The 24,511-nt window shown below is 68.1% G+C and overlaps 3 protein-coding genes across 10 annotated transcripts in view; 2 read left to right on the forward strand and 1 right to left on the reverse strand.

Moving 5' to 3' along the window:
* PCOLCE (procollagen C-endopeptidase enhancer) overlaps positions 1 to 4,143 on the forward strand; it is a 4,533-nt gene extending 390 nt beyond the window's left edge. The window contains 8 exon segments of the mRNA XM_049792561.1: positions 17 to 52; positions 54 to 276; positions 1,680 to 1,804; positions 1,894 to 2,030; positions 3,104 to 3,393; positions 3,637 to 3,740; positions 3,742 to 3,811; positions 3,897 to 4,143. Coding sequence (XP_049648518.1) covers positions 17 to 52; positions 54 to 276; positions 1,680 to 1,804; positions 1,894 to 2,030; positions 3,104 to 3,393; positions 3,637 to 3,740; positions 3,742 to 3,811; positions 3,897 to 4,039 — 1,128 coding nt within the window. The 3' untranslated portion in view covers positions 4,040 to 4,143.
* A 618-nt stretch (positions 4,144 to 4,761) lies between these two features.
* LRCH4 (leucine rich repeats and calponin homology domain containing 4) lies at positions 4,762 to 24,240 on the forward strand. Of its 5 annotated transcripts, XM_049792584.1 has the most exons (23): positions 4,762 to 4,801; positions 5,899 to 6,577; positions 8,072 to 8,216; positions 8,304 to 8,430; positions 8,526 to 8,631; positions 8,728 to 8,864; positions 8,937 to 9,022; positions 9,130 to 9,226; positions 9,329 to 9,386; positions 9,531 to 9,616; positions 9,720 to 9,775; positions 9,856 to 9,987; positions 10,468 to 10,518; positions 10,670 to 10,721; positions 10,803 to 10,932; positions 11,026 to 11,090; positions 11,232 to 11,369; positions 11,454 to 11,531; positions 21,838 to 21,935; positions 22,211 to 22,262; positions 23,514 to 23,737; positions 23,832 to 23,945; positions 24,041 to 24,240. In XM_049792584.1, the coding sequence occupies exons 2-23, from the start codon at positions 6,367 to 6,369 to the stop codon at positions 24,231 to 24,233; spliced, it is 2,436 nt and encodes an 811-aa protein (XP_049648541.1). In that variant the 5' UTR covers positions 4,762 to 4,801; positions 5,899 to 6,366; the 3' UTR covers positions 24,234 to 24,240. The 5 variants fall into 5 exon arrangements, with proteins under 5 accessions (XP_049648541.1, XP_049648544.1, XP_049648545.1 ...); XM_049792585.1 differs by lacking the exons at positions 4,762 to 4,801; positions 23,514 to 23,737; positions 23,832 to 23,945; positions 24,041 to 24,240 and adding an exon at positions 22,566 to 23,090 and having other exon boundaries at positions 5,691 to 6,577; XM_049792586.1 differs by lacking the exons at positions 4,762 to 4,801; positions 23,514 to 23,737; positions 23,832 to 23,945; positions 24,041 to 24,240 and adding an exon at positions 22,566 to 23,090 and having other exon boundaries at positions 5,692 to 6,577; positions 22,214 to 22,262.
* AGFG2 (ArfGAP with FG repeats 2) lies at positions 13,118 to 17,320 on the reverse strand. Of its 4 annotated transcripts, none has more exons than XM_049792590.1 (12): positions 16,194 to 17,320; positions 15,642 to 15,735; positions 15,431 to 15,546; positions 15,237 to 15,333; positions 15,008 to 15,140; positions 14,660 to 14,773; positions 14,140 to 14,203; positions 13,976 to 14,028; positions 13,797 to 13,874; positions 13,627 to 13,662; positions 13,467 to 13,519; positions 13,118 to 13,357 (listed from the first exon to the last, which is right to left on the reverse strand). In XM_049792590.1, the coding sequence occupies exons 1-12, from the start codon at positions 16,433 to 16,435 to the stop codon at positions 13,295 to 13,297; spliced, it is 1,143 nt and encodes a 380-aa protein (XP_049648547.1). In that variant the 5' UTR covers positions 16,436 to 17,320; the 3' UTR covers positions 13,118 to 13,294. The 4 variants fall into 4 exon arrangements, 2 of the variants coding, with proteins under 2 accessions (XP_049648547.1, XP_049648546.1); XM_049792589.1 differs by having other exon boundaries at positions 13,627 to 13,686; positions 16,194 to 17,319; XR_007504675.1 differs by having other exon boundaries at positions 13,281 to 13,357; positions 13,976 to 14,044.
* Positions 24,241 to 24,511: the final 271 nt, after the last annotated feature.

Below are 24,511 nucleotides of genomic sequence, written 5' to 3' on the forward strand. Positions count from 1 at the left end.
ACGACGTCCCCCGCAGGTCCCCGAGGGCCAGGTGGTGATGCTTTCCTTCCGCGGTCTTCGACCTGGAGCCGGACCCGCTGTGCCGCTTCGACTCGCTCTCGGTGTTCGGGGGTCACGGCCCCGGCGCCCCGCTGCTGGGACGCTTCTGCGGCACGTTCCGGCCCGGAGCGCTGCTGGCCGCCGGCAATCGGATGATGCTGAGGATGGAGAGCGACGAAGGCACCGCTGGACGCGGCTTCCTCGTCTGGTTCAGCGCCGGCCTCCCCCCGGCGCACGGTGAGCGGATCGGGGGGGGGGGGGGGGCCACTGGGGCGTCGGGCACCGCCGGCAGAGAGGAGGGACCCCCCCCACACCCCAAAACTCCCATGGACACCCCCACCCCCCCGATACCCTGCGGGGCCTAAAAGCTCCCTAGTGCCCCCCAAAACCCCCCTGGAGACCCCCCGACTCCACAGCTGCCCCCCAAAACCCCCACGGAGCCCCCCTCAAAACCTGTGGCTTCCCCCAAACCCCCCAGGCCCCCCAACCCCCTCCCAAATCCCCATGGAGACCCCCCAAAACCCCATAGCTGCCCCTCAAACCCCCATAGAGCTCCCCTTCAAAACTCCATGTCCCCCAAACCCCCCTCAAAACCCCAGGCCTCCCTCCAGGCCCCCAAAAAAGCCTATGAAAGCCCCCCAAACCCCCACAGCCCCCCTAAAAGCCCCATGATGCTGTCCCAACCCCCCCAGGCCTCCCAAATCCCCATAGCCCCCTCCTAAACCCTCTCAAAACCCCAAAGGCCCCCCCAAACCTCTACAGAGCCCCCCTAAGCCCCTACAACCCCCTAAAGCCCCCTTGGAGCCCCCCCAACACCCATAGCCCCCCTAAAACCCCATGGCCATCCCCCAGGTCCTCCAAATCCCCATAGCCCCCTCCCGATCCCATGAAAACCCCTATGGAGCCCCCCAAACCTCCACGGAGCCTCTCTAAAAGCCCTATGGCCCCCCCAAACCCCTACAGCCCCCTAAAAGCCCCACCTCTCCCAAAAGCCCTATGCCTCCCCCCAAAACCCCCAAACCCCTATAGCCCCCTTAAAAGTTCTGTGGCCCCCTAAAAGCCCCACAGGCCCCCTCAAATCCCCCCGAGCCCCTATAGCCCCCCCTAAAAGCCCTATGCCCCCCCCAAACCCCCATAGCCCCCCTAAAATCCCCATGCGCCCCCCAAACTCCATGGTCCCACCCCCAACCCAGCCCAACCCTCAGGACCTTTTGCAGGGCCCCCCCACGGACGGCGGCGTTCGGGGGTTAATAATAAACCCCATTTTTTCGGGGAGTCCTGGCACTATTTTGATGGTGAGTATGACCCCCCCCCAAAAATAAAACCAACCCCTGGGGGGGGGTCTTGCACCCCAAGAGTCCCTCCCCCACTTTCCTTCCTCCTTCCCCTCCTCCTCCTCCCACTCGGGTGGTTTTGGCATCGCCCCCCCATAATTACCCACCCACGAGGCCTCTTTTTTTTTGGGGGGGGGGGGGGGGGGGGGGAATGGAAGAAGCTGCTGTGCCCTACCCTGCCCCACGGCCACGTTTCGGGGGGGTCTCAGTGAGAGGGGAGATGCCGGCGGTGCGGGAAAATGGGGGGGGGGGTGTCACAGTGTGTCCCCCCCCTCTAAAATCTGTTCTCACCACCACCACCACTAGAGCACCAGTTCTGCGGGGGGCGGCTGGAGAAGCCCCAGGGGAGCCTGAAGACGCCGAATTGGCCGGAGGAGAATTATCCCCCCGGGATCAGCTGCTCCTGGCATATCGTGGCACCCCCGGAGAAGGTTTGGGGAGGTTCTAGGGGGTCTGGGTGGGGTGTTTAAGGGTGGGGGCGTGTTGGAGCTGATTTGAGGGGGGTTTGTGTCCCCCGAAGGTGATCGAGTTGAGGTTCGGGAAGTTCGACGTGGAGCCGGACGCTCACTGCCGATACGACTACGTGGCTGTTTTCGAGGGGGGGGAGACGGACGACGCGCGGAGGGTGGGGAAGTTCTGCGGGGAGGAGACCCCCGGGTGAGACACACCTCCCCACCCCCCCAACTCTGTGGGGAACACCTCCAAACTGGACTGGACACCCCCCCAAAACCCGCCTGGTCCTCCCTGAAACCAGCCTGGACCCCCCCCCCCCGAAACCTGCCTGATCCCCCCCTAAAACCAGCCTGGACCCCCCCAAAAGCAGCCTGATTTCCCCCCCCCCCCCAAACCAGCCTCGACCCCCCACCAAAAGCAGCCTGATCTCCCTCCAAAACCAGCCTGGCCCACCCCCCAAAACCCGCCTGATCCCCCCAAACCAGCCTGGCTCCCCCAAAGCCCCCTCAAACCCAGCCTGGACCCCCCTAACCAGCCTAGCCCCCCCCCCAAACCAATGCTAATCCTCTCCAAACCATCCTTAACCCACCCCAAAACCAACTTGGACCCTCCCAAAACCAGCCTAGAACCCCAAAAACCAGCCTGAACCCCCCAAACCCACCTGATTGCCCCCAAACCAGCTTGGATCCCCCTCTAAAACCAGCCTGGCGCCCCCCCCCAAACCAGCTTGACTCACCCCAAACCTGCCTCTCCCCCTCAAAAACCTGCCTGACCACCCCCAAATCAGCCTGATCCCCCTCAAAATCAGCCTGAGCCCCCCAAAAGCATCCTGATCCCCAAGACCACCCTAAGCCCCCCAAAAACCAGTCTAGACCCCCCCCAAAGTCATGCTGACGCCCCCAAACCCACCCCGGACTCCCCCCCCAAACCCATCCTGTTCCTCCCCGAAACTAGCATGATCCCCCCAAAAACCCTCCTGACCCCCCTGAACCAACCCTGGACCCCCCCAAACCCAACCCGGACCCCCTAAACCCATGCTGACCCTCCCCAAAACCACCCTGATCCCCCCCAAAACCCACCCTGGATCCCCCTCCCAAATCCACCCTGTACTCCCCCCAAACCCTCCTGACACCCCCAGCCAACCCTGGACCCCCCCAAACCCATCCTGACCCTCCCCAAAACCAGCATGATTCCCCCCAAAACCCTCCAGACCCCCTTAAACGAACCCTGGACCCCCCCGAAACCCATCCTGACCCCCCCCATTCCCACCCCCCCAGCCCCATCCTCTCCTCTGGCCACGAGCTGCTGGTTCAATTCGTCTCGGACCTGAGCGTGACGGCCGATGGCTTCGCCGCCACCTACACCATCAGGAACCGGGATCAGGCACCGGACCCCGGCACCGATCCGGCAAATCCCAAATCCAAGGGGGGTGGGAAGGGGAAAATCCCCCCCGGCCCTAAAACGGTGACACCAGCTGCCACCGTCGCCACCGTCACCGCGACCCCCTGTCCGCAGCGATGCCGGCGTGCCGGGACGCTGCAGAGCAACTTCTGCAGCAGTGATTTCGGTGAGGACACTCCGCTGCCCTCCCCCCCCACCCCCCCCAAAAAAAAACCAACCCCGGGGTATGGGGTGGGGGAGGCTGAGGACCCCCCAAAATGGGGGAAGAGGGCAGGGGATGGCTGAGGACCCCCCAAAATGGGTGAGATGGGGATGGGGGGATGGCTGAGGACGCCTCCAAAGCCGGAGTATGGGGTATGGCCGAGGTTTTGGGGTGTCTGAACCCCTCACCCCCACCCTGTGCCGGCAGTGCTGACCGGGACCGTGAAGTCGGTGTCGCGGGGCCCCCCCCAGGAGCAGGGCTGGGCCGTGGTCTCCATCTTGGGCCTCTACAAATCGGGGGGTCTGGAGGTACCCCAACCCGCCAAGGGGGGCCACCCTGCGCTTCCAGCTGCCCTGTCGCCTCTGCCCCGGCCTCAAGAAAGGTGGGTGCACATTGGGAAGGGGGGGGGGTGTCTCTGTGGCCCCCCCATCTCCTGACACCCCCCCCCCCCCCCAAATCTTTTCCAGGGTCCAGCTACATCCTGATGGGGCGGGTGGGGGCGGACGGGGGCGCCGTGCTGCCCCCCGAGGCCTTCGTTGTCCCCTACCGCCAGCAGCAGCAGCAGGTTTTGGGGAACCTGAGCAAGAGGCCGTGTCGGGGGAACCCCTGAGACCTCCCCCCTCCCAAATTTCCCCCCCTATGCAAATAAAGGGCGCAGAGCCGGAGGGCGTGAGTGGTGACCCCCCCATCCCCACTGCCACGTCACCGGCTGGATGAGAGCCCCCTGCCTTCCCCCTCCACCGCCCCTCCCTCTCTGAGGGGGGACACACGACACAGAGGGGGTCCACCGCCGTGGTGGAGCCCGATGGGGGGGACCCCAGCGGCCGGGCCGCCCCCTGTCACCCCCCGCTCCCCCCTTTAAAGCCCTCGGTGAGGCTCCTTTAAGAACGGCCAAGGGGGCGGGGTTTGAGGGTTGGGGCGGAGCCTGCTGGCAGACGGAGACGGGGCGGGTGGCCTCGGGCTGAGCGCGCGGGGGGGCGTGGCCTCCGCCAGAGGGGCGGGGGGTGTCGGGAGCGTGGTCTCCCGCTGAAGATGTACGGGGATGGTGGGGCGTGGCCTCCAGAGGAGAGGCGGGGAAAGGGGCGAGGACTCCAGTTGATAGGCAGTGAAAGGGGCGTAGTCTCCGACGGGGAGGTGGAGGAAAGGGGCGAGGCCTCTGCCAGAGGGGCGGGCGCCGGGGGCGTGGTCTCTGGCTGAAGACGCGTGAGGGAGACGGGGTGATGGGGGCGTGGCCTCCAGCGGAGAGGCGGGGAAATGGGGCGTGGCCTCCAGTTGATAGGCAGAGAAAGGGGCATAGCCTCCAGCAGGGAAGGCGGAGAAAGGGCGTGGTTTCTGGCAGAGTGAGGCCGCAGCAGAGGAAGAGGCTGTGGCGGTAGGAGCTGAGGCCGCTGGGGAAGGGGAGAGGGGCAGAGGGGGGAGGGACTGCCTGGGGGATCCCCTCGGGGCCGGTGCGGTCCCCAGTGTCCCCTGGTCTCACTGCGGTGGACCTGCTGGATGTGACTGAGTGCGGACGCAGGGGGTGGGGATCAGGGGGGGATGGGGTTGGGGACAGGGACACCCCCCTTCCCCCCCCCTCCTCCTCCACCCCCCCGCCATCCCAGCGGCCTCACTGTCATGCCCTGGTCCCCGTCAGTTGGATGCCAGTGGCAAGAAGCCTGGTGGCCCCAAGCGGGGAAGCAGGGCTGGAGGCTGCTGGGCCTCGGGGGCAGCCCCCACGTGCGCCATGTCGAAGCTCGGCCTGGCTGCCGGCAGAGCCCGCCTTCTTCTTACATCAATCTTCACCAGCATAGGTCAGGAGAGCTGTCAGTCTCCTTCCCCTGTGGGGATGTTGTCTCTGATTGGTCCCCAGCTGGTCAGGCTGCTTTGCTGCAGTGCCTGCCCTTCACCCAAGATGGTGACTTCTGATTGGCTGCTGGGCTGTCACTCTGCCCAGGTTTGGGGCTCACCCTCCCCTGAGGCGATGCTTTCTCTGATTGGCTGCCAGGTGGTCAGGTGGCCCAGGTGCAGTTCACCTGAGGTGATGCTGCTTCTGACTGGCCGCCTGGGCTGTCACTGTGCCCTGGTGCAGTACCCGCCCTCCCCTGAGGTGATGCTCTCTCTGATTGGCCCCCAGGTGGTCAGGGAGCCCAGGTGCAGTGCCCACCCTTCCCTGAGGTGATGCATTCTCTGATTGGCTGCCTGGGTTGTCACTCTCCCTGGTGCAGTGCCTGCCCTCCTCTGGGGTGATGCTGTCTCTGATTGGCTCCCTGAGGGGTCACCCCGCCCCCCCAGTGCCCAACCTTTGCTGAGGTGATGTTTCCTCTGATTGGCTGCCTGGGATTTTCCCCCCTTGCTCCTCCCATGGGTCAGACAGCTTGTCAATCATCTGTGTGCTGCTCTCCCGCCAGGTGTGATTGGTGGCATGCCCCGCCCCCGCACGCTCCCATCTATGCTCCCATCTTTTTCGACTCCCGCCACCTTTTCCTGCAGGCCTCGAAGCTTGATTGGTTGGTTGCATATCAATCACGTGCCTTCCTCCCGCCTCCTCAAATACGATTGGTCCACTGACTCCTCACAGACTTCTTGGGCGGACGTTGCCAGGCGACTAGCTCCACCTTCTCGTCGCGATTGGTAACCCTCTGCTTTCGAGTTTCTAAGGCGCTGGCATTGGCTGCGGCCGGGCAACAATCCCGCCCCTTATCGAAGTCGATTGGTCCTTCCGCCTACCCGTCAAAGAATAAACCTTCCTTCCGCCTTTTTTAAGCCCCCCTCGGTCACGCCCTCTCCTCCTCCTCCCTCTCCGGTTGGCCGCCTCTCCGCGCCCCTCCCTCTGTGATTGGCCTCGGCTCTGGCCCCGCCTCCGCGAGGGGGCCGCCTCCCCGCGCGGCAGCGGCCGGCCGCTTAGTTGAGCAGCGGCGGCCGCGGGGAGCGGAGCTCTCCCGCCGCCGGGGCCCCGCGATGGCGGCGGGCGAGGCGGGAACCATGACGGCAGAACTGTTGCTGCCGCCACCGCCGTTACCGCTATCGCCGCCTCCCGGAGGAACCGGTACGGAACGGGCTCTAGAAGAAGCAGCGGCCTCCGGTACCCTCAGCCTAGCCGGCCGCCGCCTGCGCGCCTTCCCGGTGGCTGCGGCGCGGCGGTGGGACCTCAGCGACACCACGCAGGCCGGTGAGGCCACGCCCCCTCCTCTGGCCACGCCCCTGGGCAACCCTGGCCACGCCCCTCCTGGGGGTCCCGTCTCCCCCGTCCCCGGGCTGTAGCGATCCCTCAGCCCTCCCCCACCCCCTTCCTGGGGGTCCCCGGTGCCTCCTGCCCATCCCGGGCTGGACCTGGCTCCCTCACCCCCCACCCCGCCCACCCCCAACCCGCTCCCCATTCCCGCGAGGGTTCCCCGGTGCCTCCTGCCCCCCAGGCCGGGCCCAGCTTCGTCCCCTCCCCACTACCGCCCCCTCCCCCGCCGGCCTCCTCAGGCAGGTGCACAGGGGGGGCCCAGGGGTGTGTGTGTGTGTGTCCCCTCCATCAGCCCCTGCGGGGCCCTCGGCCTCTTGGGCTGAATCCGGCCTTTCGGAGGGGGCTGGGAGCCCTAAACCGCCCCCCCACCTCCATGGGGGTAGCGCAGGGTTTCCCCCCCTGCCCCGAGGGAGAGCCTCGACGCCTCCCCGGAAGCCAAAGGTTTGCCAAACGCGCCGGGAGGCCAGAGGCCAGATAAACAAGGTCCCAGGGCGGGAAGAGCCGGCACACCTGGTCGGGGCAGTCCTGTCTGCCTCAGTTTCCCTCTCCCAGCGTAAAGGGGGGGCAGGGGGGTCACTAGCCTTGTCGCCCCCTCCTTCAAGGCAGGGGGAGGGTGTGGGGAGCCATCCACTGCTCTTGCTTCCCCTTTGATTTCCCCTTCCGGGGCGGTTGGGGTGCCATCAGCCACCCCCACCCCCCAAAACAGCCCTAAAAAGGGGGGCTAAGGGCTTGACCCCAACCCCCCCTGACTTCAGCCCCTTCTCAGGGGAGGGGGGGTGGGTCAGGGTGCCCCTCATTAGCAGCTTGTTAACATCTGGTTAGGGATGCTCTAAGGTCACCCCAGGGGGGTGGGGGTGGCTCTGTCCCACGGGGACCCCAGAGCAGCTGGGATGTGTTCCCCTGCCCTGAGGTGAAACCCCTCCATGGCAGCAGGGAGGGAGCAGGGCTGTGGAGTGTCCCCTCTCCCTGGTGGCATCTGTCCCCAGTGGTTTGGGGCATCCTTGTCCCCTGTGGTGTCCAGTCTCTGTTTGTGATGGTTGATGGTCCCTGTCCCTGAGGGTCCCTGTCCCCATTCTTGAGGCTCTCTCTCCTCTGTCCCCATCCCTGACAGTCCCTGTCCCCTGTGCCCATCAGTCCCCGTCCTTGAGAGTACCTGGTCCCCATTCCCTGTCCCCAGCAGTTCCCATCTCTGATGGTCCCTGTCCCCATCCCTTGTCCTCAGTGGTCCCTGAGGGTCCCCACTGGTCCCTGTCCCTGGGGGTCCTCTGTCCTCCATCCCCATCGGTCCCTGTCCCTGATAGTCTCTGTCCCCATTGGTCCCCATCCTTGAGGGTCCCCATCCTTGAGAGTTCCCTGCCCCTCTTGCTCCCCACCCCCAAGGGTCCGCTGTCCCCAAGTGTCCCCTGTCCCCACACGTCTCCTTCCCCGCAGACCTCTCCCGCAACCGTTTTGGGGAGGTGCCAGAGGCCGCCTGCCACCTCGTCTCCCTGGAGGGGCTCAGCCTCTACCACAACTGCCTGCGCAGCGTCTCCCCCGCCATCGCCAACCTCCAGGCCCTCGCCCACCTTGACCTCAGGTACTGCCCCTCCCCGGGGTGGGGGGGAGGCTCTGGCAGCAACCCCCCTTCCTCCTCGTTTAACCCCTGCCCGCTCCCTGCCTGCAGCCGCAATCAGCTGACCTCGCTGCCCGCCTGCCTCTGTCTCCTGCCCCTCCGCGTCCTCAACGCCAGCAACAACCGTCTGGCGCAGCTCCCTGAAAACATCGGGGCGCTCGGTGCCCTCCGGCAGCTGGTGAGTATGATGCTGGGGAGGGTGATGACACCAGGACCGTCCCCCCCTTTTTGTCACCTTGCTTCGTTAACCCACTCATCTGTGTCAACCCCCAGGATGTCAGCTGTAACGAGCTGCGGGCACTGCCGGCCAGCGTGGGGCAGCTGAAGTCGCTGCGGGATCTCAACCTCCGCCGTAACCAGCTCACTGTGCTGCCCACAGGTGAGTGGAGGACTTCGGGGGGGGGGGGAGGATCCCCCATTTTGGGGGAGTCCCCATTGACCCCCTCATGTCCCTGTCACGTGTGTGTCCCCCCAGAGCTGTCGGAGCTGCCCCTCGTCCGTCTCGACTTCTCCTGCAACCGGGTGGTCACCATTCCCCGCTGCTACCGGCGTCTCCGGCACCTCCAAATCATCCTGGCCGACAACAATCCCCTCCAGTCACCCCCTGCCCAGGTCAGGAAGGGTCCAGGGGGGGTCGGGGTGACCCCAGGACCCCCCAAAACCCCATCTGACCTCCCCCCGCAGGTCTGCCTGAAGGGCAAAGTCCACATCTTCAAGTACCTCCACCTCGAAGCCGAGGCTGCCACCGCCACGCGCCCTCCCCCAACATGGTAAAGGGGATCTCGAAGATGAGGGGGGAGCAGATTCCCTCCCCTGCTGTTTTTTGGGGTCCCCCCACCCTTGTTTTTTTACCTCCCCCCCCCCCCCCCCCCCCCAGCCTCACGGATGAGCTCTGCCCCCTCCGGCAGCGCGGGGGGTTGGACTCTGGCTTCAACAGCGTTGACAGCGGCAGCAAGCGGTGGTCTGGCAATGAGGTGGGTTTTGCAGTGGGGGGGATGACATGGGTGGGTTTTGGGGTGCCCCCCCCCCCAAATCAACCCCCCTTCCACCTTGAACCCCCTTTTCCACCATTTCAGTCCACGGATGAGTTTTCAGAGCTGCCCCGGCAGCCCAGGGAGAAGCGCAGCGGTGCAGGTGAGAACGGTGGGGACCCCTGTTACCCCCCCCCCCCCCCCCCCGAGGCTGATGTCACCCCTCGGGGACCCCTGTCACCCCCCCGAGGCTGATGTCACCCCTCGGGAACCCCTGTCACACTACCCCCCACACCCCCCCCCCCAGCGGCCGGTGACAGTGACCCTGAGCAGGTCGACTTCATCGAGGGCAGCCTCACTGGGGAGGAGGAGGAGGAGGAAACCCTGCTGGAGGTGACAACATCGTCCCTGACATTCCCCCCCCCCCAATTTTAGGGGCCCCCCCAAATCCTGGAACCCCCTCAAACCCTAGGGTCCCCCCTTTTCACCCCCCCAGGAACAGCAGGGCTCGTCCCCACGAGGCGACACCCCAGAGAAGGCGTCCTGTGGCAGGTGACTGGGGGGGTTCGGTGAGGTGGGGGGGGGGGTCGGGGTGTTTTGGGGGGTCCCTGCTGACCCCCCTCCCCCCCCAGGGTGGTCCCTGTGCCCTGGCGGGGGGAGGGGCCGGGGGAGGGGCGGCGGCGCCCCGAGAGCCTGCAGGTCTGGCAGGAGAGGGAGAGGAGGCAGCAGGCGAGGAGGATCCAGGGGCTGGAGCAGAGGGACAGGTATGGGAATGGGATTGGGGATTAGGGATGGGGACAGGACTGGGATGGGTGACAGGGATTGGGGACATGGAGGTAGGGATTGGGATTGGGATGGGGAACAGGGAATGGGATTAGGGACACAGATTGGAGACATGGGGACAGGGAATGGGATTGGGATTGGGGACGGGATTGGATACATGGGGACAGGGAATAGGATGGAGGACAGGGATTAGGGATGGGAATGGGGACAGGGATGGGAATTGGGGATATGGGGACAGGGAATGGGATTGGGATGGAGGATGGCATTGGAGACATGGGGACAGGGGACTGGGATTGGGGACTGGAGATTAGAGGGGGATTTGGGACAGAGTTTGGGGATGGGTTTGGGATATGGGGAGTGGGGACAGGGATGGAATTAGGGATGGGACTGGGAACAGGGATTGGGAATTGAGGGTGGGGAGGGACACACGGGGTGGGTGGCTGCCACCTTCCCCCCTCCAGCTTCCTGCGAGCGGCTGCCAAAGCCACCCCCGCCCCGGCTGCTCACACCAAGTAAGTGTCCCTTGTCCCCAACCCTGTCCCCCCCCACAGCCTGCCTGGACACCTGGGTCACCCCCCACCCCCCCCACCCCTCCCCCACAAAAACACGGGGGTCCCCCTGGTGACATGGGGGGGCCACTTCCCACCCTCCCCCTCCCTGCAGCAGCCAGTCGGAGCCCGGCACCTTCCTGCAGCGACAGCCAAGGACGACACCAGTGAGTATTGGGGTGACCTTGTTAGACTCAATCCTAATTACCGAGGATGTTAATTACACCCCCACCCCGGTGCTGTTCCAGGGCCCAGATGAAGCTCCCGGCCCCCCCTTGGCCCCCCCTGGCTCCTCACCCCGCACCACCCCCAAACCCACCAGCTTCCTCTTCCGCTCTTCCTCCTCTTCCTCCTTCCGTGGTGCTGCCACCAAACCTGGTAGGACACCTCCCCCTCCCCGTGTCCCCTCCTTGGGTGTGTGTCCCCTGATGTGTGACACCACCCCCCCCCCCCCAAATTTCCTTCCCACAGCCCCCCCATCCCACGATGCCCCCCCGGACCCTGACGAGAGGGAGCTGATCGCCGAGATGCGGCAGGTAGAGATGCGATCCCCCCTTTGTCATCCCTGCCCCAAATTTTTGTTTGGGGGGGGGGGGTTAGAGGTTCTGTACCCTCTCTAAACTTTTTTTTTGGGGGGGGGGGGGTGTCTTTATTTTGTGCCCCCGTTTTCTTCTCAGAGCATTGAGTCGCTGCTGCAGCTGCGGCTGCCGGAGGAGCTGGGGGAGGCCCTGAGTGATGGGGAGCTGCTCTGCCGGCTGGCCAACCGCCTGCGCCCCCGCCTTGTTCCCTTCATCCACGTCCCCTCACCTGCTGCCGTGAGTGACCCCCCCACCAAAAAACACACCCCCCCGCTCCAAAATACCCCCCTTAACCCACCCCTCTTTGTAAACCCCCCCCAGCCCAAGCTGAGCACCGCCAACAGCCGCAGGAATGTGGAGAGCTTCCTCGAGGCTTGCCGGCGCCTGGGGGTCCCCGAGGTACTGTGTTTGGGGAGGGGCGGGGCTTTTTTTGCGGGGCAGGGGGTGTCCTGTGCCCCCCACCCCCATACGCTGATGTGGGACCCCCTCCCAGGTGAAGCCGCCCCCTCCCCGGCATCCCCCCCCTGGGCTCCTCGCTGGCTTTGCCCTCTTCTACGGCCTCGTCATGGCGTTGCTTTACACGGCTTATCGCGCTCTCTTCGGCTACTGAGGGGGGGGGGCCCCTCCAACCCCAGGGGAGCCCCCCCATCCCTGGGGGGAGCCCCCCGACCTCCCCCAACCCCCTGGGGCTGCCCCCCCCGGCCTTACCCCCTGCTCTCCTTGTGCCTTAATGTTGGGGAAACTGAGGCAGGGATAGGGGGGCTGAACCCCCTTCCCCCCCCAGGGTAATACCTTCTTTAATTATTATTATTAATTATTATAATGAATTATTATTAGAATTAATTATTATAATGAATTATAATTAATTATTATTCTAATTATGAAGACACCCCCTAAATTATATTTGATATATATGTATCTCGAAGTGGTGTGTGAATATTGGGGGGGGGGGGGGGGGGGGGGAGGGCAGGTCTAAAAACTCGGAGGGGGGGCTCTGCCCCTCCCCCCCACTGCTGCGCAGCTCTTTGTCCGTTTTTGCCCTTTCTGTGCCCAAAAGGGGGACGCTGCGTCCCCCCTGCCGCTATGCTGTGTGCTGCCCCCCCCTCCCCGTGCCTCCCCCCTCCCCTAATTATGTCCCGTCCCCCCCCCAGGCCGCCATTTGCCAGCCCCAGCATGTGCTGGAGGAGGAGAGCCTGGGCCTGGGCCGGCTGGCCCGCACCCTGCGGGGGCTGCTGGGGGTCGCCCCCCCGCCGGACCCCCCCCCGGATCCCCCCCGTTCCCCCCCTCCCCCTCTTTGAGCCTCAACAAGGCCCCGCCCCCCCAGCACGGTCTCGGTTCTCTCATTGGTCGAGGGCGTGTGGGGGGGGTGAAGCCGATCTGGCGCCGCCATTTTGGTTGAGGGTGGGTGTGAGATGCGGAGGGGAGGCCTCGGCCGCCATCTTGATTGAGGGCAGGCAGCCCCTACCGCTGGCGGGAGAGGTGGGAAGCCCTGGCGGCCACCTCGGCTGAGGACAGCCACCTTCACCCTCAGTATGGAACAGGGTGAGGCCTCGACGACATCTTGCCCGAGGGCAGGCAGGTACCTTTACTCCCACTATGGAACACGGAGATGAGGCTCCGGCGCCCATCTTGCTTAAGGGCAGGCAGAGGGCAATCCCCAGGCAGACATCTTTACTGAGGGCAAAGGACCAGCGACCCTTGCCAGGATAAAGGTGATGCGTACAGCAGCCATCTTTACTGAGGGCAGCCCAGCACAAGCGCATGCACTGCCAAGGGCAAAGTCTCTCCAGCCCTCACCCAGGGCCAGGGATGGGGGCGGGGAGGGCCAAGACAGGGCTCCCCCCTAAGGAAAATGGGGGGTTTAACTCTGAGAGGGTGGTGTGGGGCATCTTATGGGGGGGGGGGAGAAGTGGGGTGCACGGGAAGGGGGAGAGGATTTGGGGTGGGCCCAGGGCAGGCAGGTTGAGGGAGGCGCAGAGACCGAGGAAGTTTCTATAGAATATATATTAGATATTGTGATATATCTCTCAAAAAAATAAAACCTGGTCCTCGAGGAGGGGGGGAGTTGGGGGACACCCGGATGCCTCGGTCCCCTCTGCAATCCAGGGGGGGGTGTGGGGATACAGCCCCCACTCCCCCCCCCCCCCCCCAAGCAGCAGCAGCTATAGGAAAGGGTTGGTGGTTGGGTGCTTGATGCTGAAGGGGCCTGTCGGAGCCGGGACTGTCTGGGGGGGTCAAAAAGGGGGGGTCAGGAGCAAGAAAGGGGGTTCAGATACAAAAGGGGGTTCAGGCCCCCCCCCCCCATATTGTCCACCCCCTCAGCCCCCTCCTCACCACAAAGGGGTTGGTGGAGGCTTTGGCAACATTGAATGCACTGAAGGGTGAACCTGGGGGGGAAAAAAAAGGGGAAAATCAGTCGGGGGGGGTGGGGGGGGGAGAGGGGGCATAGGATACCCCAATATTTGACACTCCCTGCCCCCATGTTGGCTCTTACCATCAGCCTGGAAGGGGCTGGGGAACCCCCCAGTTCCTGGGGGGGCAGCAAAAGCGGCACCTAATGGCAGAGTGGGGTGATGAGACAGAATTGAGGGGACCCCCCCCCCCCAAACCTCATCCTGGTCTGGGGGAGGGGGGGACGGGACAGGGCAGGGGGATGTCACTCACCGGCAGCGGGGCCGTTGCTCTGGAAGGGGTTGGTGGAGGGTCGGGGGGCGGCGGGGGCCGCAAATGGGTTGTTGTAGCCTGGGGGGGGTCACACAGCCATCACCCTGGGGTCCCCCTCGCTGTGGGGGGGTCACAAGGTTTGAGGGGGGGGTGGGGGGTGGTGTTGAACCCTAACTTACCCCCATAGGGCGGTGGGGGCAGCGCCGGGGGAGGCCGCAGGGTCCCAAAGAGGCTGGGGGGGTGTGATGCTGAGCTGGGGGTTGAGGGGCAGCTCCTGCCCCCCATCCCCCCCCAGCCAGATGGGGAGTAATCGGGGGGGGGGGCACATGACATGATACTGTACCTGGCAGAGGCTCCGCCCTCTGGGGGCAGTACAGAGGTGGCCCCACCCCGTGCAGCAGCACCCCCTGTGGGTGGCAGGAAGAGATGCGGCCATGGCGGGGGACCCCAAGTCCCCTCCTGGTACCCCCGGGGTATGTGGGGACCCCAAAACCCCCTGGGACCACCCACAGTGATGGGGGGAGCCCAAACCCCTCCCCCTTTGTAGTGTGGGGGGGGTCCCGGGGTCCCCCAAACCCTTCCCCGTTAGCCCCAGGGTATCATGGGGGAGGTGGGACCCCAGGGTGATGTGGGGCACCCCAAATCCCCTCCTCAGTACTCCACAAAGATGGGGGGCCCTAACTTACCCTCCTCATTAATCCTGGGGGCCTCATGGGTGTGGAGAGACTTCCAAACCCTTTCCCATTATCCCCAATAGTAGCATGGGGTGATGGGGGTGACCCCAAACCCCTTCCCCATGTCCCACAGGGTGACGGGGGACCCCAAACCTCCTCCCCATTAGTCCTGGGGGGGTCCCAGGGTACCTGTGGGTGCAGGCAGGGCATGGAAGGGGGGTGCAGCCCCCCCAAACGCGGGTGCTCCTGGGCCGGCTCCGAAGGCATCGAAACTGGGGAAGGCAGCACGGGGCAGGGCCGGGCCTGGGGGGTGCACAGGGTCACCCCCACAGCCCCCCCCTGTGCTTCATGGCCTGCACCGTCCCAGGTGGGCCCCTGTGCGGCTGCTCTGGCAGGTCACTTCCTTCCCCTGGACCAGCACTCACTGGTCAACAGTCCTGCCAGATCCCCTCTGCCCCCCTGCTCTGTGGTCAGGACCCTCTCGAGCCCCCCCCACCTTCATGGTCAGCCCCCCCACACTCCCCCTCCCCAGCTCACCAGGAAAGCCCGGGAAGGCGGCGAAGGCAGGCGCTGGTTGGGGGGCAGCGAAGGGATCCCCCCCAATGTCGGCCAATAGGTCGGTGCTGGCTTTCCGGGCTGGCTGTGGGGGACGGTGGGGGGCCGGGCGGGGCTGGGGGGGGGCACAGCAGGCATCAGGGAGCAACCCTCCCATCGGCCCTCCCCTCTTCCCCCGCACACCCTCCCCCACCCCCCAGCACTGTCTCACCTGCAGCAGCGTCCCTGCATCCCCCAGAAGCGGCTGGGTGGGTGCTGGCTCCGCCGTGGTGCTTTGCGGAGTTTTGGCTGTCTCTGGCGCCACATACCTGCCAAGCAGGGGAGACAGAATTATTTATCAAGAGGACCCCCACCCTGTGCTGCTCCCCCCCGCCCCCCCCCAAACCATGCCCTCCGCCCTCGTACCAACGCTTCTTCTCATACTTCTCCTGCAGAAACTCCTTCACTTTTTGGGGGTCTCGGGAATCAGGGAGCAGCGAGTTTCGTGTGTCAAAGGTGCCAAGCCATACCCGCCGGCAGGCCTGGGGGGGTGGTTAGGGGGGTGACACATGGGGACACTGGTGAGACGGGAGGGAGGGGGCAGACACCCCCCACCCCACCCCGGTCCCCCCCTGACCTCGTTACCACGGGCCTGCAGGAAGAGCACCTCGGCTTCGGTGAAGGTGGTCATGGAAATGGACTTGACACGGTGGGGGGGGTTCAGCCCCCGCCTGCGGGAGGGATTTGGGGGGTCAGCGCCCCCCCGCCCCCCGAAGAACCCCCAAAAATGTTTTTTTCCCCCAAAGAACTGACTTCTAAAAGACCCCATGGATACCCACGGGAAGCCACGTGCCTGGGCCACGCCCCCTCCCGGGAAGCACCACCCCCACAGTGCGTACAGCCAATCAGCAACAGCCGCTCCCCAGCCTGCCTTGCTGCACTGAGTGGCCCCGGCCCTGCCCACAGCACTCTAGAGCAGCTGACCCCGCCCCACGGCTCTGGCCGCGCCCCACTCACAGCACCCCGGCCACCTGGCCCCGCCCCACTGTTCTGGTCCCGCCCCGGCGTTCTGGCCCCGCCCCACTCGCGGCACCCCAGAGCACCTGGCCCCGCCCAAGCATTCTGGCCCTGCCCCACTCGCAGTTCCCTGGGGCACCTGGCCCCGCCGTCCCGGCCCCGCCCCGCTCACAGCGCCCCGGAGCAGCCGGTGCAGACGAGGCTGCCCACGGTGATGTCCACGTAGGTGACGCCGCGCTGGCCACACTCGAAGCAGAGCCGGTTGGCAGGGGAAGCGTTCACCAATTCCCTCACCCGCCGGCACCAAACCTCAGCCTCTGCGTCCCGGGACGCGCTCCCTTTCCTGGCCCCGGGGCCTCCACCGGGTCCCGTTCCCGGCCCGGGGCCTCCTCCTCCGCCGCAGGCCGCCGCCATCCTCCCTCTCGTAACCCGGCAGCGGCGGCGGCGCGTAATGCGCGCGCGCAGGCCACGCCCCCACCTCCCTCTGCCCCCCCCCCAGCCGCGCAGGCGCCTTGGCCTCCAAGTAGCTGCGCGACGCGTTGCGCATGCGCGCGCGCCAAGGACCAACCGCACCGCTCCCCCTCCCTGGGCAGGCGCCGCGCACGTGCCAGGCGGCGGCCGTCGCGCGCCCAACGGCTCTTCCCGCCCTTTTAGCGGCCGCTGCGCGCCCAACGGCTCTTCCCGCCCTTCGGCGCCTCCTCCGTCCCCTCAGCGCCTCCCCCCTGCCCTCGGTAAGAGCTTTAACCCCGATGCCGGGGAGGAGGGAGCGCCTCGTTTTGGGTGGTTTTCACACAAATTCACCGTTATTATCACACCCCCGCCCAGCCTGGGCACATTCTGCCCCACCCCCTCCGACCCATGTATGAGGAGACGGGCTGGGACGGGGGGCCTCGGTCCCCTCATTGGGGTCCCCCCGCCCCCCCACCTCAGGCGAGCATTTCCAGCTGCTTCTCTCTTTAATAGTGCACAGAACCACGTTACAAAAGACCCCCCCCCCGCCTCTGCTTTGCCCCCACCCCATCCCCAAATTCGGGCCCCCCCCCCCGGACCCCGCGGGGACGAAGGCAATTCTGGTAAAGGGGGAGGAGGGGTGGGGCACGAGGCACAGAGGGGCTGGGGGGGGGGTCCCAGGAAAGGGTTGGGGGTCCCTTTGCCCCCCCATGGTATCCCTCCCCCAAAATCCCAGGGGAGACCCCCACCTCCCCTCGCACACACACCCCACATTGGGGAAGGGGCTCCCCCAAACCCCTCCCACAGGCCGCACTGCGGACCCCCGGAGCCAAACCCCCTCCCCAGACCCTGCTCGACCGTGGATGCACCCCCATAAATACCCCCCCCCCCGCTACCCCCCCCATAAATACATTTGCAAAGCAGTTACAGCACCCCCCCATTTCTGGGGGGGCTGGACCCCCCTTTATAGAGGGGAGTGAACCCCCCTTTATTGGGGGGCTCTACCCCCCTTTAATAGATGCCCCCAGTTCATAGGGGGCTCTACCCCATTATTGAGGGGTTCGACACCCCCCTATTGGGGGACGCCCCTTATTGGGGGGGACATTATTCCCCTTAATTAGGGGCTTGACCCCCCCCATTGGGGGTCTCTACCCCATTATTGGGGTCTTTACCCCCCCTTTATTAGGGGTCCCCCCCTTATTGGGAGTTGTTACTCCTTTATTGGGGGGCTCAACCCTCCCTTTACAGGGGGGGGCCCTCCCCTTTACCCCAGGGAGGTCTCCATCCTCCCCCCCTTATTTTCGGTGTGACCCCGCGTTTTATTTAGGGGGGGCAGCTTAGCGTACCATAAATACACCCTCCCCCCAATCCTCCCCCAACCCGGCCCAGCCGTGTCGTGCCCCCCCTCATCTTCGGAGCCTCCCCCCCCCAATTTAGGAGCTCCCCTTTCTATTGAGAGGACTCCCCCCTCCATTTTGAGGATCCCCCCCCTCGATTTCAGGACACCCCTTCCCCAGTTCTTAGGGGGGGGGTTGGGGGGAGTGCAGAGATGCTCCAGGCACCCCGGGGGGGTCAGATGGCGGTGTCCCAGAGCACGGCGTGGGGCCGTCGGGCTGGGGGGGTGCCGGGGGGGGGGCGGGGGTGGGGGTCGCCCCTCAGGGCCCCCCCCCCCTCCACGCAGGGGGGGCGGGGAGGGGGGGCAGGCTCTCCTGCTTGCAGAGCCCGCTCCCCCCCCCCTCCGCGCCCCCCCCTGGCCTTGATCTCGGTGCAGACGCAGCGTTTGCGGTCGATCACCTCCTGCAGCTGCCCGTCCCGCGGGCGGGGGGGAGCCGCGCCCCCCCCGGGACCCCCCCCTACTCCGGGGACCCCCCCAGACAAAGGGCGGGGAGTGGGGGGGCCACGGGGAAACGGCGGAGCCCCGGCCTGGCGCACTCCCGAGGTGGAGGCCGAACGGCCCAGGCGGTGCCCCCCGGGGAGGTCTGAGGAGGGGGGGGGGGGAGAGGTGTCAGGGGGACACGGTGCCCCCTCGTCACCGCCCCCGGAAAAGGGACACCCCTGTCCCCGCGTCCACCCCTCCAGGACTGTGTCACCCCCCCCCCCCCCACTGTCCCCATGTCCCTCCCCCTCTCACAATGTCCCCCCCCCCAGATCTCTTTGTCCCCCCCGCGCCCCCCACCTGTGGGCCGGCCGCAGGCAGGGAAGGTCTGGCAGGGGAGGGGCAGCCCCGGCCGCCCTCGCGGCCCCTCGGCTCGCACCGGGATCCCCGAGGGTGGCGGAGCCGCGCCCCCCCCCCCGCTCCTCCCGGGGGGGCTCCGACGCCTCTAAAAGGGAGGGCGTAAAGGTCAGCCACGCCCAGAGGCGTGTCCCCCGCCCAAATCCTACACCCCCCTCCCCCTTAAACTCACTCTCGGTCTCTTTCCCACGGCGGGAGGAGGCTCCGCCCCCTCGGCGGGAGTGGGGCTCCTCCTCTCGGAGAGGAGGGGCGGGACCTCCCGTCGCCCCACCCCCCCGCAGGCTGTCGTAGGCGGGGGGCCGCTTTCCCAGAGGCGGAGCCTCGGCGGCGGCAGGTGGAAGGAGGGGCAGAGGTCCGAGCCCCGCCCCCCCCGCGCTCTCGCCCTGCCCCTCCCGCCGCCGGGTGGGGAGGGGGGAGGGGGGTGGAGTGGCTGCGCGCGCGGGCCGGGGGGGGTGGCTCGCGCCGGGGGAGGGGCAGGCGCGAGCCCTCCGGGGGGGGCGGCAAGTAGGGGGGGGCGGGGGGCCAGGAGGTTGGGGAAGGGGGGGGGGATGGGGGCGGGGCCGGAGAACGGGGCGTGGCCGATGAAGGGGGCGTGGCCGGAGAACGGGGCATGGCCAGAGAATGGGGCGGGGCCAGAGAACGAGGCGGGGCCCCCCCCTTCCCCAGCAGGGAGGGGGCAGCTCATCTCCTCGTAGATGGCCTCGGGCTCCTCGGGGGGAGGGGGGGGAGCGCCCCCCCCCCCGCCGGGTGTCCCCCCCCTCCCCCCCCCCCGGCGGGCGTCCCCCACCATCTCAATGTAGACAGGCTCCTCCCCCTCCCCGGCCCCCCCCGACCCCCCCTCGGCGGCACCGGGGGCGGGAGGGGGGGGACCGGCAGAGAGGCGGGTCTGGGGGCTACGGGAGGGCTTCGGGGGAGGCGTCTGCCTCACGCAGCCCCCCCGGGGGGTGCCTGCGGAGGGGGGGAAGAGGGGTGTCGGGGGAGGAGCAGCAACCCCCTGGCACCCCTGCCCTGCTGCACAGCACCCCCATAACCCCCCCATAACCCCCCGGCACCCCCCAGATCCCCATGACACTCCATACACCACAGCCCCCCCCGAGAGCCCCCCCACAACCCACCAGCGCCCCACAGACCCACAACACCGCCCCTGCCCTCCAGGATCCCCCCACCACTGCACAGCCCCCCATCTCTGCCCCCCAACCCTGATTCCCCATAGCACCCCCACCCCCCTGCACCCCATTACACCCCACCACCCCTTACCCCCCCCAAAACACTCCCCCCTTCTCCCCCACTCACCCCCCCGCTTGGCAGGCGGTGCCTCGAGTCCCCGCCCCTCGGGGGGCCCCGGGCGGGGGCCGGGGGGCCGGGGGGGGGTCCCGGCATCAGGGATCCCCACAGCGTGGCAGGAGAGGGAGCGGGGGGCCATGCCGGGGGCGCAGGGCCGAGGACCCCGCTCCTGGGGGGCCGGCAGCGTCAGGAAGCCCACCCGCAGGGGCCGCCGCAGGGACCCCCCCTCTCGTGCCTTGGAGGCCCTGGGGGGGGGAGGGGGAACCGGGAAGGGGTCAGGAGGCCCCCCAAGTTACTTGGGGACCCACCGGCCCACTCAGGGCCCCCCCGTGTCCGTCCCCCCCTCCCCGCGGGGGGGGGAGTCCGCGGTCCCGGCCCACCCACCCCTTGCGCGGCTCCTCCTCGCGGGGGGGGCGCCAGTCGGGGCGGCCCTTACGCTGCAGCAGGTTCATGGCGGCGGCCGCTGGGGGGCGCTCTTCCCCCAGCCGCAGGAAGGCGGCGGCGGCGGCGGCCAGCTCCGACCGCGGGGGGGCGCTCATCCCTGGGGGGGGGGGGGAAGGACGGGTCGCTCTGCACCGCCCGCACGCCCCGGCTCCCCTCTGTGACACCCCCCCCCCTTCCCCAAACAGACGCTGGAGTCCCCCCACCGCCCCCGGACGCCTGCATGTCCTCCCCCCAACCCTTTAGGCCGACCCCCCCTCCCCGCCGCCCCAACAGCCCCCCCTCGGGCCCCTCCGTCACCTCCCGCCCCGGGCCCGCGAGCCGGCATCCCCCGTCCCGCCCCGCCCGCCTCCGCCGTTACCTGTCGCTCCGCTGTCTCGGGGGGGGGTGGTGGAGGGGGGGCCGCGGGGAGTGGGGGGGGGGGGAATCCTCCACCGCGCCCCCCCCCCCCACCGCCGCCACCACCACCACCACCGGGGCCTGGGCGGGGGCTCAAGGGGGGCGGCGACCCATGGCGGGGCTCTAGCGGCCTGCGGGGAGGGGGAGGGGGTGGTGGTTAACCGGGAGGGGACGGGACCCCCCCGTCCGGTAAACACCGCCCCCCCCCCCCCCTCCTCTGCCCCCCCCTTCCACGTACCGGCCGCTCCCGCCTCCCGCCCGCGCCGCTCCATGGCGCTGACGCAGCGTCCGGGCTAGGCGAAACAGGAGGGGGGGAGGTGTGGAGGGCGCTACCGCCCCCTACCGGCGCGGAGGACTCGCGCCTCAGCTAGAGGGGGCGTGGCCGCGCGGGGCGGTGCACCGCTCCCGGCGGACACGCCCCCCTGCGCGTTGGGAGGCGGGACTTCCGCCCGCCGCGGCTTCCGGTCGGTGCCGCTGTCAGCCGCCCGCCGCCGATCGCGGCTGCGGGTCCCGGCCCCGCCATGATCCTCCCCCCGCCGCCGCCGCCGCCGCCATGAGCCGGAAGAAAAGCGGTTTCGCCATCACCAGCGTTCGCGGCGGTAACGGCGGCGGCGGCGGCGAGGGGGGGGACGGGTCCGGTTCCTCTTCGAGCCCCGGCGGTTCCCGGTTCCGCTTGGTTCGTTTACCCGGTCCCGGTGAGGCTTTGCGGCGGGGCCGGTGGATCTGCCGGGATTTTTACGAGAGGGAAGCGGTTCCCCGGGGAAGCGGGAGGGTCCCGCTCTCCCTCGACTCCCCCCGCAACACCCCTCCGCCGCCCTTCCCTCCCTCCTCCTCCTCCTCCGCCGTCGCCGCCGCCGCCGCCCCCTCCCCCCACCAGCCCCGTTCCCTCGGGGCCTTCGCCCAGCTGGTGCAGCAGGTGAGGGGCGGGGCTACACCGGCAGGGGGGCGGGGACGCAGAAAGACCGCGCCCTCTGCCCCGCTGGTACACCACCCCCCCTCTCCTTTACAGGCGCTGCCCCCGCGACCCCCTTCGCCCCGCCCCGGGGGCGGCACCGCCGGGCTGAGCGCTCGCCTGGGATTGGCTGGAGAGGAGGGCGAGGAGGAGGGGTGAGGCGGGGCTTCTGCGAGGGGGCGGGGCTTCCGGGTTCACACAGGTGGGGTGGGGGCGGGGCTTCCTGTTCGGGCAGGTGAGGGGGGCGGGACTTGCCTCTGGGCCGGGGGAGGGGTGAGGGGGGGCCGGGGTGGGGGGGGAAAGACTTCCCCTCCCCCCAGGGCCCAAAGGGGAAGGAAAGGGGAGGAAGTTGCACATCCCCCCCTCCCAGGACACCCTGTTGGGGGAGGGGGGTTGTGTGTCTGTCTGACATCCTCCCTCCCCATCCCAGCAGCGCGGGCAGCGGGGTGACGGCCATCGACAACAAGATCGAACAGGCCATGGTGAGCCCCCCCCGGGCACCTGGGTTCCCCTAATGGGGGGGGGGGGGGTACGACGGACGTGGGGTCTGGGATGGGGGAGGAGTTCCTGTGGCGCGGGGAGGGGAATGGGGTCCCGACACCGGGGTCCTGGGGGGAGCCTGGACACTGGGGTCCCGGGGTGGGGGGGCTGTGGGTCCCACCTGGGGGTCTGTGAGTGCCCTTTGGGGGGGGGGGGCAGTGGGGGTGTGGGGGTTGGGCTGTGGGTCCCAGGGAGGTGGGCAGTTCCCCCCCGCCCCCCGCCCCACACCGTTCGTTCCCCGCCAGGACCTGGTGAAGAGTCACCTGCTGCTGGCGGTGCGGGAGGAGGTGGAGCTGCTGCGGGAGCAGATCAAGGAGCTGAGCGAGCGGCGGGCGGCCCTGGAGCGGGAGAATGGGCTCCTGCGGGCGCTGGCCACCCCCCAGCAACTCGCCCGCCTGAGACCCCCCCGCCCGCACGGCCCCCCTGCCTGACCCACGCCTTTGGGTTGTGGGGGGTGGTGGGGTGTGGGACACCCCCCCCCGCTCCGCTACGGGACTTTTGGGGCACGCGCACACACACACACACACACACACACACACAGTTCGTGCAATGGGGCCCGGATGCCCGGGTCCGCGGGGAGCGCTGGGGTTCTCAGGGGGTGAGTGGGGGGGGCCCGGATGCCTGGGTCACCCCCCCTTGCCGCAGCTGTGCTGCTTTATTTCGGGGGGGGGGAGGGAAGGAGGGGATGACGGTGACACCCCTGGCTTCCCCCCCCCCCTCTTTCTGCGCAATTTGGGGCCTTTTTTAATAAAGCCGCGATTTTTACAGCATGGGGGGAGGGTCCTGGTTAATTTGGGGTTAATTAAGCCGTTGGGATGGGGGGGGATTCGAACCCGCGTATTGGGGGGGGGGGGGAAGGGGGCGCCGCCATGTTGAGAAGGGCAGGCGGCGCAGAGCGCGGCCGCCATGTTGTGAGAATTCTGCCACCATCTTGGGGAGGGGGCGGCCTCCCCGCCGCCATGTTGTGAGGGCTGTGCTCGGGGGCGTGGCCAGAGGCGGAACGGGCGTTGCCCCGGGGGCGTGGCCGCCGCCGCCATGAAGCCGCCCGAGGCCGCGTCGCCGCCTCCACCACCTGGGGGGATCCTGCGGCGGGGGGGCCGCGGGGGGGGCACCCGGCAGGTCAGCGCGGGTTTGGGGGACGGGACGCACATATGGGGCCCCCCCTCTAATTCCCGTCTCCCCCCCCCCGCCAGGTGCGCTTCGAGCTGAGCCCCGCGGTGCATGCTGGGGAGGAGGAGGAGGAGGAAGGGAGGGCCGCGCCCCCCCCGCCGCTGGGAACCCCCACCCTGCACAGCAGCCTGGGGGGAGCGGCGGGGGGGGGCGTCCCGGGAGCCCTTCGACGCCCCCCGGGCGGCCGCTGCCCTCCTGGGCTGCTCCTTCGCTGCCCGGTGCGCCGTGGGGGGGGCGGCGGCCGGAGGTGAGTTTTGGGGGGGGGTAGAGGGAGTAGGGGGGGGTGTCACTCCCTCCCCCTTCTGAACCCCCAAATCGCCCTTTTTCGCACCGTTCTGCAGCCATGAACGTGCCCCCGGCCCAGCGGCTGTACCGGGGCCTGGTCAGTCTGGCCGTGCCCCCCCCGCCGGAGCCGCGCAGGGGGGTCCCGGCCCCCCCCGCGCCCCCCCCCCAAGGTGAGTGAGACACCCCCTCCCCAGCCCCCCCATGGGCCCCACCACCACCCCAGGGTGCTGATGGGGGCTCCCCCCTTCTCTCCCCCACCCCCCAGGTTCCCGGCCCCGAGGTGGGGGCGCTGGCGGGGGGGGCCGGGCGGGGGCGCGGGGATCCCTGGCTGCCCCCCCCCGCACCCCCCGAGAACCCCCGGCCCCTCCCCCGCCCCCCCAGCACCACCTTCCTCATGTACCGCAAGCTGCAGCAGTGGGGGGGGGCCTGAGGGGGCAACTCATCCCTCCCCCCAATAAATCCTCATTTCCAACCTCTGTGGGGGACTGAGTTGGGGGTGGTGGTGGTGGTGGGGGGTGTGTCTCACGTGGGAGCGTGTCCCCCTGCCCCCCTTCTTTAACCCCTGGGGATGTCTCCGAGTCCCCCCCGGATGTGGACTACGACTCCCAGCAGCCCTCGCGCGCAGCTGCCGCCCTTCCATCGCGCATGCGCAGCGCCAGCCCTTGGCGCGAACCTGTCGCTGTGGAAACGGGGAGGGCGTGGGACGAACCATCGCGGGGGGGGGGGGGAGGAATGG

Source organism: Accipiter gentilis, chromosome 35 (genome assembly GCF_929443795.1).
Source record: "Accipiter gentilis chromosome 35, bAccGen1.1, whole genome shotgun sequence".
NCBI classification, from domain to species: Eukaryota; Metazoa; Chordata; class Aves; order Accipitriformes; family Accipitridae; genus Astur; species Astur gentilis.

Excerpts from the sequence above, each read along its gene's own strand:
- LRCH4 (XM_049792584.1), top strand. The coding sequence starts at position 6,367 with ATGGCGGCGGGCGAGGCGGGAACCATGACGGCAGAACTGTTGCTGCCG. Across the intron at positions 6,578-8,071 it reads CAGCGACACCACGCAGGCCG|ACCTCTCCCGCAACCGTTTT; the intron begins GTGAGGCCACGC and ends CCTTCCCCGCAG. Across the intron at positions 22,263-23,513 it reads ACAAGATCGAACAGGCCATG|GTGCGCTTCGAGCTGAGCCC; the intron begins GTGAGCCCCCCC and ends CCCCCCCGCCAG.
- AGFG2 (XM_049792589.1), bottom strand. The coding sequence starts at position 16,435 with ATGGCGGCGGCCTGCGGCGGAGGAGGAGGCCCCGGGCCGGGAACGGGA. Across the intron at positions 15,736-16,193 it reads ACCGGCTGCTCCGGGGCGCT|GCGGGGGCTGAACCCCCCCC; the intron begins GTGAGCGGGGCG and ends TCCCTCCCGCAG. Across the intron at positions 13,687-13,796 it reads GAGCAACGGCCCCGCTGCCG|GTGCCGCTTTTGCTGCCCCC; the intron begins GTGAGTGACATC and ends CTCTGCCATTAG.